General features: G+C 36.3%; 1 protein-coding gene across 1 annotated transcript in view; it reads right to left on the reverse strand.

The window, feature by feature from the left end:
* Window positions 1-9670: 9670 nt before the first annotated feature.
* MEOX2 (mesenchyme homeobox 2) overlaps window positions 9671-19818 on the reverse strand; it is a 53717-nt gene continuing 43569 nt past the window's right edge. Inside the window, exon 3 of the mRNA XM_057406186.1 lies at window positions 9671-10979. Coding sequence (XP_057262169.1) covers window positions 10755-10979 — 225 coding nt within the window. The 3' untranslated portion in view covers window positions 9671-10754. The remainder of the gene's footprint in view (window positions 10980-19818) is intronic.

The raw sequence follows: 19818 nt of genomic DNA on the forward strand, positions 1-19818 counted from the left end.
TGTACCTTTGGAGCCCAGGTGTTGTCACATAGCTAAAGGAACTTGAAACATGTTGATCTGTATCTCCAGTATAGCTCTCTGTATTTTTTTGCCTTTACATATTTTCAGCCTTTTTACCTTTTGACCTGAGCAAATCCTGGCTTTTACTCTAATGTAGTGAGAAAAGAAAATGGTCAATGAAAAGGCTTCTTAGAGGATCCTTTCCCTTTTTTCTGTGTTTTGGGTTTGGTTTGGGTTTTTTGTTTGTTTTTCCTCTGCTAGACGCTAGATGTAATGATCACTTACAAATCTGTATTTGCGTTAGTATTATGGTACTGTCGGTGACATTAGGATATATTTGGTGTGGAATTTTTAACTACAAGGTAAGCAAATGGTGTGCAAAATACTGATATCTGTCACATCCAGTCGTTCTGCTCCAGTAAAGCACATTCCCACATAAACTTCTTCCACAGACATTTTGTCTTACTGGCACTCTCATATCAAAACTGTCTTGGCCTTTATGCCAACTGGCATTTCAGAAGTTGAGAAATTTCTTTTTATTTGCCCAAATCAGAAGGGGAACAGTCTCTACATTATTATTCATGGCTCCTTTGGGCAACTGAAATTCTCTGCATTATTCCATTACTCACGTAACTACTTAATCTAATTTCTGAATCAAATCTATGCAGGAAGAAATAGTGTGAAGACAAATGAAAATTTCATCGATTTCCAAATTTAAAAAAAAAAAAAGTGAAAGTAGCATTCTAACTGAAAACATTACATATCTCTCTCTATATATGTATGTATGTTCTCTCCAAGATTCAATTTTGCTTTGTAAATGTTTTCTGTGTTGATGATTTTATTATGATCAAGTTTATTCTACAACTTGATTTAGGATGAAAACCAATTTAAAATATCAATTTTTCTGCAGAACAAGAATTACATTTCCAAAATGTTCACAGTTTGAGTACTATATGGCCATAGATGTCCTATAGATACAATAGATATGATCTGTTGAATCCGGTTAATTGTATCCAAAGGAATGATTTCATTTAATCTCAGATATGTCACTAAGTCTTCACTTGATTTTGTAATTCACAAACACAGAAAAAAAGATCTTAAATGTCCTTAAAAATAAGGTTTCCTTATTGCCTTGAGCATCACAGCATCACTTGTAAAATGAAATGCCAGATTTTATGCCAGATTATGGTTGTACTTGAATTGGAGAAGATCAGTGTGGGAACTGAGCTGATGTTTTTGTTTCCATACACTGTCATCCTTTCTTTGCATTTTACTGATACAATGCCCAGGCATGATTTTATTGATGCTAGTCTGGGGAATTTGCAATTACTTAGTTGATATGTGAGATGTATCTGCCAATTCATAGTTACTGAAAATCACAAATTGTTTCCTGTATAAGTATTTGTTGCAATCATATTTGACATTCCCAGTTGAATTAAAAAAACAACAAACCAACCAACAAACAAATAAGAATTCACACATTGTTTTCCTTCCAGATAGGAGAAATTAAAAAACAGAGGAGTGAAATCCAGCATCCTGATTAAAATGCAATTTATGTAATTGCAGTAATCAAGCAGTGCTAAGTAAGCAAAACTGCAGTTGCGGTTAGCTACATCATTATTCACATTCGCTTATTCTGTTGTCATTCTCTGAATTGTTATACAGCTGCACAGCAGTGATAGGCAAAACCAGGGATAATAGGTGCTTAGGGTTTTCATAAAGCTGCATATACCTTTATCTTGATTCTTTAGATGCCAAAGGATGATAATCTAGTCTTTTGCTGTCAAAATTTCTGAGAAACCTCTATCTGCCTTGGTCCTTAGAGCTTTATCGGGCTCAGCAAAGATGACTCCAAAAGGACTGTTCAGTTAAAAAGCCTTTTTTTACATCCTTGTGATTTTCTGCTGTTCTGAGGCAGTGGAAGGTGTTTGCACATACCTTGCAAACATGTTAGGAGACTATAGTCTCCTGCTAGAATTAAAATAAATTTCCGTATTGAACTGTCAAATGCTACATTGACAAAGTAAGAAATTCATAAAGCCGTTGTAGGATGGACTGAGTCACAAAGTTATGGCTTCATACTCATTTAATCCATACTGTGAGTAGGTATTGGATGGAGTTTAGCCATTAGTACATTATAGCATAGAAACAATTTCATTGCAATTTTCAGCTTTTTTTCCTTTCTTTCTAACCAAAAGGTGTTTACCTAAGCCTCTATCCTGCAACCTTAATGAAGAACCCATTCTAAGAAGCAGATACAGGGATTTTGATAGGTATTCAACTCAAGCCAAGAAAGGGTTTTAGGGTTTTGTGGTTTTGTTGCATAATGAAATGTCAGTGGTATATTTCAATAAATATACTTACACAAAGTCTGCTTTTAATTTCATAAGATGCTAACTCCAGCTTCATCAGGCTTATCTTCGTGCCATTGCTGGATCTTTAATTCTTCTTTTGTTAGTCTCTTAAGAGTCTGTGTAACTTTTAACAGGAATCTGGCTGAGCCAAAAAGGAAATCATCTCAATAATGCTGCATGCCAGTGCTTTGTGTACATCTCATTATCACAATATGCTAAGTCAGTCAGAGGCTAAGCATGATATTGAAAACACAAGAGGAAGTCCTTATGAAAGTAAAACTGTTCTTCATAGTAGAAGACTGGTAGTTCAAAATCATCCAGATGTCTAAGGGTTGATCAAAACTGTAACAGCACTAGATACTCAGTTGCTTACAGGACTGCTCTTTATCTCAGTGTCCTATCAATCTATTGTAAATCTTTTGTCCAGGGTTCTGCATAAAACTGAGGAAAAAGTGGGATTACTTCCATCTCTGATGGAGCAAAGAATGGAAAGTCTTACTGTCAAAGGGAGTAAATGTGCCTGTGCTTTTCTCATCCTCATTTTTTTAAACCACTAACAATGTCATTCATTCTGAATATCAAGATTACAAAGAGAAAAAGGACTGTTTATTCAAAAGACCTTCTGAAAATGGCATAGGAAGTAGGAAGCCTTGCATTTATACTGGTAATCCCTCACCTCCTAACAGCACTCATCTGCTAGAGAAACAGGAATGTTGTAACATCTGGCTCAGTGTGGTGAGTTTTCATCTTCTGTTGGGAGGGCTGATGTCATGTAAGAAACAGAGGAGCAGACTAACTATTGTAAATGAGAGGCAGCAGCAGTGCTTATCCTGGGAGCTGGGCTCATGGATCACTTGAATGGCTGCCTGCAGCCCCCATGTGTTGATTCTGGCCGATTAACCATGCTATTAATCTTCAAAAAGCTTTAAAGCACAAGTGTTTTGGAGACTGAATGTAGGTGAGAATGTGCAGGTGTCATTTACACAATACAGCCATCTTCCATGCTTTTTTTTTTCCCAACAAACAGCTCTCCTGGTCATTTAAAGCACGGAAGGAAATTCTTTCCACCACCTTTTACCCTGTCTGAAATTACTGAGAGCATCAGGATTAACGTTTTGCAAAAAGGCAGTGCAAACATTAAGGAACAGAAAGTCAGTTAATAAGAATCAGAAGGATATTTGTTTTGGAAAATTTATACACTTCATTCAACCCACATCATTCAATTTTCAAGTTTTGAGTGTCACCACAATGTATTAGCAGTCCACTTTTAAAGAAAAGAGTCACTGCATGAGTCATCTCAGTCCTGTATCAACCAACATTTTAATTCTCTGTAATACTCTGTTCTATTCTTTTGGGAAAGAGCAGCATACCAGAACAGGGCAATTTTAGGCAATTCGAGGGTTATACCATGCTTGACACCTGACTTCACTTTGGTAACACCTGCCTGAAGAATAATTAGCAGGCCACTTTTAAAGAAAGAACTTCCATACACCACAGATGGCATTTTTCATACCAGACAGGCAATGATGTATGTTGGAAGTGAGCCAAACTGTCTGCAAAAACTGTGAGAAATTCAAGACAGACATCTGAGTGGAAGGAAAGTTTTACCTTCCTCGACACCCCTACCCCCCTGCAATCATTTGGGAACATCTGTTCAAACCTACCTCTATATATAATGCGTCTTATTTTTCTTATCTACTAATGCCACAAATTTTAGGAGAAGGAAAGCAGCATAGCAAGTTTCTTCCTATATTGGTTATGAAGGCTACAGTTGAATAACATAATGTGATGATTTGCCAGCTATGGAAATCCTATATTATAAGACTCTTGTCAGAACGAAGAACAAAATTTTCTTAACTGGCTAGTAATATGAGGTCCTGGAGTCACATTTCCATAAAGTGGTCCTAATTTTCACTGTGTACTCAAAACTTTGTTGAAATCAGGATACCGTGTGTCATAACGGAGGCACAAAATCAACAGTCACTTTGGACATTATTGGCTAATGTCTTAATCCTGGACTGTTCACTGATTTGTATGAACTTTTGTGTGTACTTTGGGCTAAATCCAAATCCCGGTGAAATCAATCGTAATCTTTCCTTTGCCATCCATAGCCTTTAGATGAGGCCCTTTGCTTCCTTAGAAGAACCTTTACTTCTTTCTTGCAAACATATTCTATATAAAAGTATTCCTAAGAACCCTTCAAAACAGAAGGGTCATCAGAATCAAATGTCTTGCACAAATATGGTAAAATTGGAAAAGTAACAGCTCTATGTTGTACTTAGTATCATTTATGAACTAAAAAATCGTGCATTTTTTTTCCACAGTTCTAGTGGATAGGTTTATACGTGAGAATTATAGAAATACATATACAAAATTATTTACAATGTGTTGTAATTTCAAACTTGGGTGCTTTTTTTCTCCCCTGGTAGTTTTTACGCTCTTAAATGCATTTCTGTGGTGATTGCATAAAATTTTTCTAAGGGCACTTTTCAAGATAAATTTTTAATTTGGGAAAATGCCCATTTCAGTATTTTCTCAGCTGTGCATGTGACTTTCTTGGCAAATAATGTGGCAAGTATTCAGAATAGACATATTTCTAAAAACCCTGCAGTCCATAAGCAAACATAAGTAACATATACAGTCTCTGTATATTCATGGTGACACTAAGGATGAAAATGTGTCCCTAAATAATAAACCACTTGTATAGATATTTGCCACATTCATTGCTTCATTTAGTTTAGGAGCACACTCCTATAGCATGAACCCCATGATATTATCATGTACTTATGAGACAAGAACGTTCCAACACAAAGCAATTGTTGTGCTGTTTACTTAAAGGATGAGTGAATCTGAAACTTGTTGGTCACTAATGTAAAATAACATTTTACAAGCTTTGTCTTAATGGATGCTAAATTTTCAAAATTTACAAATAAAATCCGAATGTTAGCAGAAAAGTACTTACAGACAAATATTTTCTTTTGAGAGAGAAAAAGTCTTTCTGTGAACTAGTAATGGTATTTTGTTGGACGTCAGAACGGAATATTTAAATTCATGCATATAGCCTTAATAGAGCTGAACATACTAGGTAAAACTTTCTAAAATGATCACATTGGTACAAAAAAAACCAAAACCATTTATGGAACGAACAGGGGTGTGGCAATATATTTTATTCCTGTCAGTCCTCTGAATAGAACTAATGCCATTTTAATTATTATTTAATGTCCTGGATCACATTCTTATACCTTATTGTAATGTATCATCCAATTCTGCTTTGAAGAACCACCTATTTACTCTTTTTTTGTGAATCCTGTTAGAGGAAGGAGTCAGGGTCATTCACTGGCAGAGTTTGTCATAGAAAGCATTCAAAGACTAAATAAGATTAAAAAAAGAACAGAACCGAGTCTGTTCTCACAGCACATTTAGTAGCACACTGAACCTAATCCCAAAAGGCTTACTGTGCCTGTGACACAAGGTGGCCAGTACAAATTACTTGAGTCACTTGTCATTTATCCATTGAAAAGGCTAATTCAGAACTTAACCTTTCTTTAAAAATGTTTGTAGTCTATCTATAGAAAAGCACTAGAACTACGACTGAGGGTTTTTCCAGTTGTCGCTATTAACCAAGTCTACTGCCCAGGTGACTGTTTTCAACTGAATGAAAGTAAAGTTTCACTAAATTTCCACAGAAGAGTCATAACAACTCAGATGCCAGAAAAGGGACAATGGCTAAGAGATCTGCATGCACAATTTGGACAGAAGTAATAAATAGCTGGGAAACTTCCAATACATTTGCAGCTTGCACAGATGATTGTGATAACCTCTTATAATGCCATGTGGAGGCCCTGACTAATAGCCAGGGGCCCTAAATTACATTGAAATTGATTCCCATGCTGTGGCTTTCAGCTGTAAATGATGTCAAAAGGCTATGGGCTTAAAATGAAAATGAACAGAAATATATAAAAGCAAATGAGCTCTAGTAAGGCCTTATTAATCTGAGGTAATCATCATTGAAGCCCTATGACAGTTACTGCTGGTTGTCAGCTACATTGCCTTTTTAAAATTAATATAGACAGGTTGTGTGCAGAATTTTCCTTTTCAATCCACACACATTACATAGCTTTATTAAGTTACGGTACATAACTGGTTAAACATTACTCTTTAAAATTTCTTGAATCTTGTAGCCGATCTTAAATACTGCATGTACTCTATTAAATACAAGCTCACCCGAGAGACATAAACTGACTGAAGCCAGGAAATTCTAAGTGAAGGCTCAAGCTGACATTTTGTCCCTAACTTACATAACTGTGTTTCCTCATAGCTACCAAGAGTGCATGTCCTAATGGTGTTTCTTTCTTTATTTATACAAATAATATTATTGCAGCAGTCAGAGCCTTCATTTCAGAAAGCAGCCTATATAAACTACCTTGAAACTTGGCCTCTAGTGGAAAGCTACAGGTATAGAATCTCTCCTTCTTGTGCTCCTTTTTTGACTATTTTTAGATCTGATGAAAACAAAGTTAAGAAAAGACAAGCACTTAACTAAACTCCAAAGCTATTTCCAATATGTGATTTAATAAATTCAGCCAGTTTGCAATGGTGTTATTTTAACCACACCTCTTGACCTGCTTTTGTCAAAATTAATCTTAAAACAATGAAGTCATAGTAAACAAGAACACAAAACAAAATAAAAACTCAACAGTCATAAGGGAAGAGAAAGAAACCCTGCAAATAGTATGTAGCCTCATACCTCAGAGATAGCAGAAAAAAGAATTACCATCCATCATGGTGAAAAATGAAACTGTTAAGCATCACTGCATTTTAACAGTGAATCGTATTTTCTGTGTGTTTCCTAAGAGTACACATTTCTGTGTCTGGCTCAGTGATATGATAACAACAGAACATCAAAGAGAGGTAGACTCTGAATAGATGCAATATCAAAATTACTGTAACTCAAAAACTACAATATTGGTTTTTGGAAGCATGATCCACTGACAATAAGTCATGAAAATTGATTAGCCACTATTTAATAACAGGAACTAATAAAGATAAATGAACTAAACCAGGTTTCATTGCATTTCACTCTATAACCAAGTGCCTGCACAACTCTGGGCAAATCACAATGAAGATAAAATAAAACTTCAGCTTATAGTTCAAAAGCCTTTATCCATAGCTGTTTTCAGCAACAAAATTATGCTAAAACTTCGTTAGAAATTCGTAACTCGTTACAGCAGATGGCTGATCCCAGGGTCTTCCATAAGACGATGTTTGAGTAATTGGGGTGTTTAGAACAAGATGAAGTATCTCCTGTATTGATGAGTCCTGCCGAGCAGACTAGCAAAGTGGAGCTAACCCACAATGTGGAGTTAGAGCTCAGGGTGTTCATTGCTGCTATGTGTGGCTTATACGAGCTAGCTGAAATCTGGAGGAAGCATGTCTGTATTTCTGTAGGGCTGTGCTTGTAAGTAAATTCCTGCAAGATCATTGTAGGAAGCCCACTGTGCTTAGACATCATAGCTTCAACTTCTGCCACTGTGGGATCTCTGCACCATATTGTACTCACCAATGATGTACCCACAAAACAGTTGTTTAAAGCCACCAGAGGTCTTTAAGCAATATCAGAGGTTACTACATAGAGTTAGCGCTTTACAGCCACATTCACAGTCTGAGCTGCTTTTAAAATATGGGAAATTATGAATTTTGTTAGTAGTTTTTGTTTGTTTTTTTTCCTGTAGTATAAAGTAACTTGGCCCTTTGTTTGAAGGTTTGTTCAATTATCTAAACAAAAATTTTCCTAGCACTGTAAATTCATTTGCATGCTTCTTTCTCTTCAACCTGTGCTTTAAGTCTCAACACATTCAGTTAAAACTAGGAAAATGGAAAAATACTATCTCTCAGTAGGAAAGAATTCTTCCTGGTAATGAGATTATTATGGCTCACAGATTGCCATCATCACACATACCGGTTGCTCCTCCTCTTCAAGTAACCCAGTCCAATCACTGTGCCTCCAACAGAATAATACACCTCTCAAAATGCCTTGGGCTAGGAACATGTTCTTTGGTGCATTTCTGGTAATATAAATAAAGCACTTCCATTTGTTTTGTGAAATGTCAGCTCAAACTTGGCTGATCCCTTTTCAGATTCAGTCTTAAACTTTTTATGAAAGACAGCAACAAACAGTTCTGCAAACCTAAAAAGGCATTTTTGTCAATCAGAGTATTTGAAAGACAATAATCTCTCCCCTCTCTACTAGCAAAACAAGTCATGTTATATTTGGAAAAATCTCTGTTGTTAAAAGGCATTATTTGAAAATTCGAGATTATTTTTTCAAATTTTCACTCTAATTTTTCATTTTGAAATTTAGCTCTATTTCATTTAAGAGGGGAAAAAAAACCCAAACAAACCAGACAAGAATGAAAAGCTTTAGTCTGAATCACTGGAGATTTTTCCTGTTTTGAAAATCACCACCCAAAAAAACCTTTCCCATCCAACCATGAAATAAAAACTATCAAGTATTCACAAGAAATTGACTTACTTCTCTATCCTACTCCCATCCACAGCAATTTTATATGACAAAGGCATTTGAAAAAGAACTGAGAAAGAAAAGCAAACACCTTAGCTGCTGAAATCAATAAAATGCTCTGAAGACTTTAAAGAAATTAATTACCCATTGCTTGGACATTTTAAACTAAAATGATCATGACAACAATTAATGTGCAAGAAAGATCAAATCTACAGTGAAAACGATTTGAAAAACAGACACAGAGTTCCTGATCACATTTAAGTTTTTTGATGCCCTACTGCTTCACGCAGCAGAGCTGCAGCGAATGCTCACAAGAATTTACTAGGATATGCACATTTCTTGCTCGCTCTTTCTTCCACTTATCTCCTTCTATCACACTGCCAGTCCAATTCATCTCAAAATTGCTCTGGAGTTTTTTTTTCTTCTGGACAGCTTTATTGAACAACAGCAATATATTATGTGTCCCTTCCTGATGTTTATTCCCTTTCACCCATTTCCATGAGGTATAAAATAATCCTTTATATTTGCTCTAAATCTGGGAAAATGGTTTAACAGATTCTTGTTGGCTTTGGCTGAAGACATTATTAACTGCTAGATGTCTTCTTCCTGCTAAAGGAAAGAGTTTCCCACATGGATCAATGTAGAAGGTTTATCCAAGATTAAAAGTCTAAATTTGAAGACATAGCTTTGTGTTGTCCACTACATTCCAAAAGACCCCAAAAAGGCAGAGCTGCTTAGGACTTTTACAAAAGAAACACTTAAAATATTCTATGAAATCACTGTAGAGAGACCAGAATTATTTAAAAAGGATTATTTATTAAACATATTTCTTTACAAAGTACAATCAATGGTTTGCATTAATTTTGGCATTTTGGTATTTGCCTGTATGTACACAAAAGCTTATAACAGAAAATGTGTCTTGATTTTACACATGGGACACAATACTGAGTTACCTTCATATTTTGATTTCTACCAACATAAATGGTTGATAATAACTTTCAGCTTAACTGCTGTTTTTCTAAACTGAAGATGAAGCGACATTTCTGCAGAGTGTCAGTATTTATCAATGTACTCAATAATGACAAAGTAGAAATGAATAATCCTTCAGGAAGTTTCCACTGAGCATAAGTGGAACATGACATTTTTGGAAGGTTACTGGATTATCCTTATGATCCTAAAAATCTTTTTTTTTTGCAGTTATAAGATAGAAGAATTGAGGAGCTAGGTAAGTTTAATAATACCCTATTAGCAGCAGTTGATAGTAAATGCAACATAAGGTTTGTTTTGTCTGTCATACAAGTACGTGTCCTAGCAGACACTACTGTGTTGTTCTCTACTTGAACAAAAGTATCTGCATGTATTGTATGTCTTTGGAAAAACAAAACAAAAATAAAGAGACAAAAAGCCATTTATTGTCTTGAGTGACTATTGCCATCAGCTAATATGAATGCATTGCTAAAATTAGTGAAGACAGGAAAATGCTGTAAGGTAAATATATACAGAGTTAAAATACATTTCTTATCCACTAGATAGTGATTTTGTGGCACTGTGGTTTTCAGAATATAACGTCTGTTGAGAGCAATGTAATTTTCAGTGCAAGCTAAAGCAAAAATACCTGCCCACTGTCATAAACATGACAAACAAATGTGGAATGTTCAAAGTAAGTTTGTCTTCCACTTCTCCACTCTTGAGGCACCTTTAAGACATGGCACTTACTGTAAACCATCTAAAAATCAAGAAAACCAGACACAATAAGCCTGAATTTTCCAAACAACTTTAAAAATCACTGCCAGAGTCACTTGCATACGTAAACGATGCCTGTGTAAGGCTTGCCAGCAAAGCATCTTTCCTGAGAACGGAGCTGGGACACTCTCTGTGTATCATAAGTGTGCATGCTCAGAGCTGTGATCGCTGTCGTGGCTGTCGTCGTTCGCTAGTGAGTCCCCTGTGTGCTGGAGACCAGCTGCGCCAATGCCAGAGAGCTCAGAGGGGAGCAATGTGCCCTTTTTCACATTCACCAGTTCCTTCTCCCGGGCTGCTGCCCCTTGCTGGCCCCCTTTTACCCGCTTCCACTTCATTCGTCTGTTCTGGAACCAAACTTTAACCTTTGCAGAAGACAAAACAAGAAAATAAAGATGGGGTCATTGAAGGTAACAATGATCTTTATAGCTGTAGCACAGCACTGGGCTGTATTGTTTTGGGTTTTTTTCCTTTCTGTCTGTATGGTAAAAAGCTTATCAACCCTTCCCTGAAGAGCAGGCACTCCAGTTTTGGATAGGATGTGAACACTGGGGATATGAGGATAAGAACAGCAAAGGAGGAAAAGGGGTACTGCAAGAAGGCAGCGGGGCTATCTGCAGCAGACAGCTCCCAGGAAGATCTCAGAGCCCTTTAGAAAGCATTAAAAAAAAAATCACATATTCTTGAAAAATGTATTAATGACATTTCATAGTTAGAGAAATAGATAGAAAAGGGTTTCCATGAAGGAACTGTGCAGAAACCCCTACATTTCATGTAATAGAGAGCCCCATGTGGTGGCAGGGACAGATACTGCTGCCCCTTGCGCTTACAGTGCTTGTAATTAACCTTCAGAGGAGGATAGTTACTTCAGAAACTAATGTGGACTGAAAAGTTTGCATTCCTTTCTGCCTGTTTATTCCTGTAAACTTTGTGGTAAGTTTCAGATGGAGCACTTCAAAAGCTCTTTTTTATTTATTTATTTGCTGAAGTATGTGAAGAACATTTCTTACTATCAGAACATAGAACTTCCCTGTCTATTTCACAAATGTATTTAAGTGATTCTAGTTGAGTCTATCCTCAATTCTGGTCCATTTAGCCATAGACCCTAGTCAAATTTTTCATGCAAATAAACACCCTCAAAGCCATAGGGCAAAGCATTTATGATTTTTAGTCAAAATCAGCAAATAATTTTAGATGAGAATGGAAAAGAGATTCACAGCATGAAAGATTAAAAATGTATCTGTATTTAAGTCACATTAAACCCCAAGATTTTACTCCAGCTGAAACTCATTTTCCCTTCTCCCCTTCTCTGTATAGAAATATGGGGGGGGGGGGGGGGGAAGTAAACCTTAATTATTTGCACAGTTCTAAAGAAGCAGCACTTCAAAACACAAGGACTTTTTTTCCAAGAGCCAAAAGAAAAGTAAACAAAAAAAGAAAATATGTGTATAGCGTCTGTCAAATATATTAAACCAGAACAAAGGCTGATTTCAATTCGACTTAAAATATTGTCACTGAAAACAGTATTAATAGGAGATTGTGAGGTTTGAGCTGCTTAATGTTGCTAAAATATCTCGTGTGTGTGTGCCTGTGCAGCTTTTCACATGGAGGTTCCACAGAAAAATAAACCATGTCTGCAGCTTTTCACTTGGAAAGAAAGCAAGAAGGCTTGCAATGTTGGTGTATCCTCTGCTGCATTTAGCAGAATGTGTTTCAGAGTTTTAAAAGAAACAGCAAGGAGCAGGCACAGCAGGACATATTGTACAACATGAGTAATAGAGCCACAAAAATGCTGTTTTGCTGAATCTGTCTTACACATCCAGGAAACATCACAGTGTTTAACCTTTACTATCACTTTGAATTTTACATTAAAATTTTACTACATTTGAACTGATAGTTAATGTCACTTGTCTGTATGTACGTATGTGAGAAGCGAGGTATATTTAGGTTTTTATACTCTATATGCCTGTTAAAGCCAACGTGAGCTGTTAAAGTCAATCACTTGGGACCAGAACAAAATGATTCCAGGTTAGTTAACAGCCTCAAAGCACAGCACATCCTTTCCTTTAGTCAACTCATCAGAGCCAAAGAATTTGGCTTGTAAAGTGAAATGAGTGTAAAGGGGAAGGTATTTATTTACTGGCTGCTGTGATGCTGGGAATTACTATACTCAGGTCACGTATCAGAGGTGATCATGGAAAGAGTGTCTTCAAAAGGGCATAGCATTAGTACAGCACTGGCAGCTTTCTGGGACAAGTTAAGATGTCATTTTGTTTATTTTTGGTTTTTAAGACAATGAATTTTCTCTTGTGGAAAACACTAGTGTACTAGTGCCAGACTGCAGTAGGTGCAACTGCAGCCATAACCTAAATACAAAAATAATACGTTTTGGATTCCATATACTTTGAATTAAACCCAGTACCACAGAATATTATCACTCTCCTTCTGAAATAAGAGCTAAGGTAATTTTATTTGTTATGAAGAAATTACAGGACTGGACTGATATTTAAAAGATATAAGTAATTCTCCAGCTGTTTTTATGTCCTTGAACATTCACAGAGTAAGTCATAGCTTTGAAAGCCTAAAACAAAATAATAATGAGTGCAAAAATTGTCAAGGAAAGTGACTACTATGTATTTGAAGGAAAAAATTGCAATCCACAGCCTGGATTCAACCTACTTTGACTTACTGGAACAGGAGAGATCCAGGCAAACCACCTTCGGGGTGCACCTATTTCATTTTTGTATACCTGCGAAACTGAAGTTAGTACTTCTACAGTCTTCTGGCTGGGACAGACATGAGCAGGATGGCAACTGCCTGGCTGCTGATACAGGTGCTCACTTCTGTCCTTCTCTCACAGACAGCTAAACTCTCATGCCTGCTAGCCTGACTTTTTTTTTTTGACCATTTTCTACTTCATTTTATAAATTGTTCTTTTTTTGTTTTCCATTTTTTCTTACAAAATTTTGTTGCTGATGCTTTTCGTAATTCAGATCACTTCACAAAACCGCAGTCGAGGGCAGTCTGCCTCCTTAAGCATTAAAACCAGCAGAACTGATAGGCACCAGCTTCCAGGTAATGAGTAACTAAGGTCAAGCTGGGGTATACCTCTTCATTCAGATCATCTACCCTCAGACTAGCTCATCCAACCATACCCTGAAATACCTCCACCAGGGATGAGTCTAGGTCAGTGTCTGTATATTAGCTGATATAAATCAATTAAAAGATGATGATTTCCCTTTTCAAGAATAAATGCAAGACACATTTATAAATTCCTCAGAGGATCAGCATGCAATGCTGCATCTGCACATGGCAGAAACATGGCATTTAAGGAAAACAGGGCTGAAAGGACACCAGCTGCCTTTGCGTGCACTCTCTTGAGTGTAGAAGGAAGTCAGTAATCCTGACACTCCCACAGGAGAATATATATCTACTACTGACTAGCATATAGCCTGTGAGGCTTTGCATACAGAGAAAATGGCAGTAATTTGAACAAGAAAAAGGTTAACAAAAAAACTTTAGTTTTTTTTTCCTTAATTAGTTCTATTAATCGGTATCTGATTTAGAGAATATAAAAGAAACTATTTGGTATGTCAAAGTTTATTTGCAAAATCTAGAAGTTCGCTATAGTGGAGTTTATAATTGAAAATATTTTATTTTTATACATTTTGCTGCATTAAAGTACTGCAGGACTCTTAGATGAGGCAATGTTAGGTATTTTCTATAGATTTCTTTATATCCTCCATTATAAAGTACTGAAATCCACTTTTGACCTGGTCCAAAGTGCACTAATGTCAATGTGAGTTTTTCCATAGAGTTCAATGGACTCTAAATGAAGACTTTAATGCTCATGTGCTAATAATATGAGACAGGTACTTCACTTGTTATTTCCTCTAGAGATCAAATTCAGATATTGGAATTCTGAACTTCCTTTAGAACTGAAGAGTCAATTATGGAGGGTATAGTTGTTACTGATAATGTGATCCATCTACATTTTAATAATGGGAAGGAAGCGAAGCAAACTTTGTGTGAAGTGCTTCAGAGTGTCAATTTATCTGAATTCATGGAAAACTGCTTTCCAAATCCACAACTCAACTGAAACTTAAAGGTGCTGCACAAAGCTTGCAGCAGTACAAAACAACTTCAGAAACAAAAATGAGAGAGTAGAAAGAAAAAGGAGAGAAAATGAAAGAAAGGGCAAAAGAGCAAAAGTGAAAAGTTAGAACAACTGAAAGAAAAACAAAAAGGAAATATAAAGGAGAAAAAGCCTTTACTGAACTGAACTTGAAAAACTCTAGAACTTTTTTCCAATGAAAGAACTAGCTTGTGCCATTTTTTACAGCTTTGGCAAAAATGGTATCTTTTTCAAGTAAAGATCTACTGTGACAAACTTGATATTGATGAACCTTTTTATGCTGCTTTTCAAGTCTAAGTTGGCTCCAACAGGAGCTGAGTGTGCTCACCACCTCCCAGAATCAGGTCCTGATTGCCTATTATTTATTAAAATGCACTCCCTTTTCTCCACCCTCTGAATAGCACAACTTAACTATAGAGCAAGCATCTGTACGTAAGGAAAACAAAGGAAGTGGAGGGAAATGAACTATATTAAAGATGATGGTAGCACTAACAGCTGTTTCTAAATCAGCACTTATGAACCAGTCTATTGTGCACATCTGCTTTCTGGCATGAAAGCACGGTTCCTTTTCCCTTAGTCAACAAGTTGTTTAGCATCTGCATCTCCACATCTGATGATTAGACTGTTACTTAAGATACGAGTAAATGATTTCACATTGCACATCTCCTGATGTACAAGATAAATGTTTTTGCTGTGACCAATTTATTTTAAGGTCTACTCTATAGGAATCATGGGAAAAGATTTAAAACAAGGAGGCTGACGTTCTTAGTGCCTACAATACTGAAGTCATCATTATATACTTATGAGATATAGGTCCTTAGTAGACTTAAGGGCCACATTATGTTCTGTCTTGCATTATATATCTTTAATACAACTTCATGATGCGGACATCAACATATCATTTTGGTTCCAAATGAGGGCATCACCTGATTTAGTACTCTCTCCAGCAGAGCATTTCAGTCACATTCACTTTGAGAATAATTGACTTCTACCTTGCTGTGTAGAGTACAGATACTTCCTTTTGACATGTGATTTTAGCATTCTGTACTTACAGAGAAAAGCTAAACAGATACCTTCTATAATTGATGATTAATTTTTAATAAAGACATTCTTGTCTGAAAAATCAGAGCATGAATGACTATAGACTACCTTAATTGCACTGTCTGCTGTCTGTCTTCTTTTAAGAAAAAAAAGACATTTCTCTTTTAAAAAGCTCTTTTCTGAAATGAAAAAGTCATTCCTAAAATTTGGTTTTCTATTCCAGGTTTCTGTGGCATGAGCCCCAAATGAGATTAAAATTTGAGGTCTTCCACCTCACGAAACTTAAAAATTAGAAGCAAGAGCATTGTGCCAGTTGAAACTGATATTTTGCTATAAGAGATGCATATTTCTGAGTCTTTGAAGTTAGTACCCCGAATTCCATGTTTTATTATACCTAAATGATGTGTCAGGAAGAGCACATCACCAAGCCTTTTAAGCATTCTGCGCCTGGTCAGCCATTTTCAATTTTATTTATCTTTTTTTATAATCTGTCAATTTACTCTCCTCTAATGCAGACAAACGTGTGGATAACAGAAATTAACCCTGACTTTTCAAAATAAAAAATAAAATAAAAGTTTACTTCTCAACTTTTTTTGGCTCTAAAAACAGTGCTGTTATTTTTGGATACAACACTTAATGCTGCCAAGTTTAAAAGAAAGTCAAACTTCTGAACTCTACAGAAATCACTGCTGTTACACAGCTGAAACTTACCTTTTTTGCAATACAGAGGTATTATTTTTATGATCGTTTATTCCACATACTTATAAAAGCAAATACGGATGTAAAACCAGAAAAGGTTTGTTGTTTTTTTTTTCTTATTCTAGGTTATGACTAAATATAGGTGTCAGAAGAGTCAAATCTATTCATTTAAAATATCTACAGAAATGGCAGTCAGAGTTATCAGTTCACTTCATTAACTAAAGGTAACAGAAGATTTTAAATAGTTCAGCTGGGTTTCAGTCATGCTGGATACATAAGAGAGAAATTAAGGTAGTTTTATTCAATTAAACTTAACTTTCTTCCCTATATGATTTAAAGGAATTCCAATTTCTATCAAATAAAAAGAACAACAACAACAAAAAAAACCTTAAAAATCTTAAATTTCTTCTGAGCTTAAAACCAGTTTAAAGACATCAGTTTAAACCAGTTTAAAGAGTATTAAATGTTTTCTTATTAAATGTCTTCTTCGTTACTACAAGATAGTACTAAAATATGTCAATTGTAGAAAATTAACTTTACTTTGGAAATGAATGGATGGTACCAGAACCTTCTGATTAAAACTATTGAGGTCACCTGCTCACTGATTTAAAGTGAACTGCTCTGTGTTACGTTACAGGACTTTGCCCTGAATGTGCACAAGTACATTGCAGCAGCTGTTGAGAAAAAGGGGAGGTTTTGGCAGGTGCACAAAGGACAGTTGGAGCTTTTGGCACCCAGGAAGGTGTAGGAGTGTGTTCTGGTTTTTTGTTACATAGAAGTCAGCTGAGGTTTGGTTACTGCTTAGGTGATACATTTTCCTTTCTACCTCCCACGTTTAGACAGGGTTGGAATGGACATTATATTTCAGAGAGCAGTGATAGGAGGGTTTTCATTCCAGTTCCAGAAGTCTTTGAGAGTACTCAGTTTACCTCCCTCTACTCCATCCAAAGCACTGTCACCTTTTCCACCAGTGATCTTCAAAATTAATTTCATGATCAAACAGCTAACCCTTCCTATTCAGAACCTCTCTTAAATCAGTTTCAAGGTTAACATACCTTAAGCAGAAAGGAACACACTATTTCAGGTTCTTTCTACCTACTGACTTGTTGTACATAATCTAATTAAATTAAAATTAATCTATTTTTTTTTGGCAAGGGGCATAGAAAGGCAACCTGTGGGGCTGCTGCTAGAACTCCATCTACCTTATTCTTCTACAATGTATCTTTTTAGAATCTACCTTCATCCAATTCCTTTGCATATATATAAAAATCTACAGAAGAAACACATGGTGGAAACTAATTTGTTGGGAAGAACACCTTTAGCTAAACTCTGCCTCTTATTCGAATAGGCACTTACCTGCATGAATTACATCTAGGGCATTTTATTTCACAAGAAAAAAATTCTAATATGCATCATTCTGCACCGTTTTGCGCAGATCAGCTGAGGGCGAAAGTTAAAGGATGGTGGGTAATCAGGACTGGCTTTCAGCTAAGTAGATTGGTGCTTTTTTTTTCTTTTGCTACTACTTTGGGAAGAAGAAACCAGGAAGATATTCTACATTTCCCAGTGCCCTGAAAATTCTACATGTTTATTTGTAACTCTCCAATATCATTTGTTCTTCTCTGTGGTTCTTAAAGTGACCATACAAACCTAAAAATCTCCTATCTTCTTAAACATGCAACAGAAGAATCTGCATCTTTCTCAACTTGTGTCTAATAAAAGTTAGGGGTAGAGGACAGCAAAGCCTTACTCATTTTGTAAAAGCAGCTGTATGAGCTGCTATTATTTCTGTCTATATCACATATGTTGCTTGGCACAGACAGACTTTTCTTCCCACCCAGAACCTCAGGGGCTTTCTCGTGCAGGTGTAGGGCCCATTGTAAACTAACAGCTTTGAGGATCTTTGCACATGGAACTGCTTGTTTGAATTCAACCAATAGTGCAGAAATAAATATGCTGTTTGAAGTTCTGCCATGTTCTTTTTTAGAAGAATTACGGTACAAATCAAAATTATGCACAAGTTGTAATTAAGTTTGCCAGGAGTGTTCTTTCCTAAGAAAGAACTGAGCGCAGGAACTCTTACAGCTGGTATTTATATTGCTCAAGACAAATATAAAAGTATTAGTGAGTTTTATTTTATTAAGAGTGCTACTTTAAATAAAACAAATAATCCAAAGGATTTCAAGCCACACAGTCTCATTATTACAGTGTGTATAGAGGGTGCTTAATACATAGAAGCTTGGCATGAGCAGCTGCCTTTCAGAGAAGACGTGACAGCGCAACAAATCAGACCTAGATGGTCAAGCTTGTGCTATCAATTCATTGTTTGACTTTGTTTGAAAGTATACAGGGGAGTAATGTCACCACCTAACCTTAGAAATCTGGTTTCCTAGAGCAGGAAACTAGTCATGCTCTGTGACGCATGGAAAGACATCTACTCTTCCAGAGGTGGTTCAGAACAAACAAATAATTAAGGAACACTGAACTCCCTGGTTTCTCACCCGGGTGACTAAGGGATGCTACTCTTACCTTAGAGGTCAAGTCTGAAAAATGCAGTGGTTAGCTTCACCTGAGTTCTGCAATACTGAAAAGAATTTTAATGACGTCACTGATGATGAAGCATTGTGGAAACTTTTCTGATGGAAAACTTAATTCATTACTTGTATAGTCATAACAATACAGTGCTACAGCGTGGGTTACGGTACTATGCCAACACTGCCCAAATACATTTAAATAACAACATTACTTGCTTCTCTTTCTGTTAGAAAAAGTCATTACAAAGCTTTTTCCTTTGTCACCCATCCTGTGTTGGTACCACATACACAGAAGCCAAACACAGATGCAAAATCAATCTTTATTTTGACAAAAAAATTTTGTTGTCTGTGCAAAATCAATGGCTTCAGGGCTTGTATAAATGATAGGCTTCTGAGTGGGTACTGGAAATTAAAGTTAAGAAGAATCACAGAATCATAGAATAGTTAAGGCTGGAAAGGACCTTAAGATCATCAAATTCGAACTCCCCTGCCATGGGCAGAGACACCTCACACTAATATATAAATAAAAAAGAAATAAACCTTCTCATTGCCATCAGCAGAATTTAATCTGACTAGGTGGGATTTTCTGTTTATGTTGGCAAACAGAAGCATTACATGTTTGGACTGTTTATTCCGGTAACCTTAGCTGGCCTGCAGAACTGCAACATTACTCATTTGATTAGCTCCATGCAAAAAGATCTTGTGAGGTGGAAAGATCTCCTACTCTTTCTATATTTGGCAGGACCAACTCCATAAAAATGTCCATTTTGCCACGCCTCTGATACCCCACTGCAG

The sequence above is a fragment of the Pezoporus wallicus genome, unplaced genomic scaffold, assembly GCF_028554395.1.
Source record: "Pezoporus wallicus isolate ANWC-B61680 ecotype Strahan unplaced genomic scaffold, APGP_CSIRO_Pwel_v1 contig_5879, whole genome shotgun sequence".
Taxonomy (NCBI): Eukaryota; Metazoa; Chordata; class Aves; order Psittaciformes; family Psittacidae; genus Pezoporus; species Pezoporus wallicus.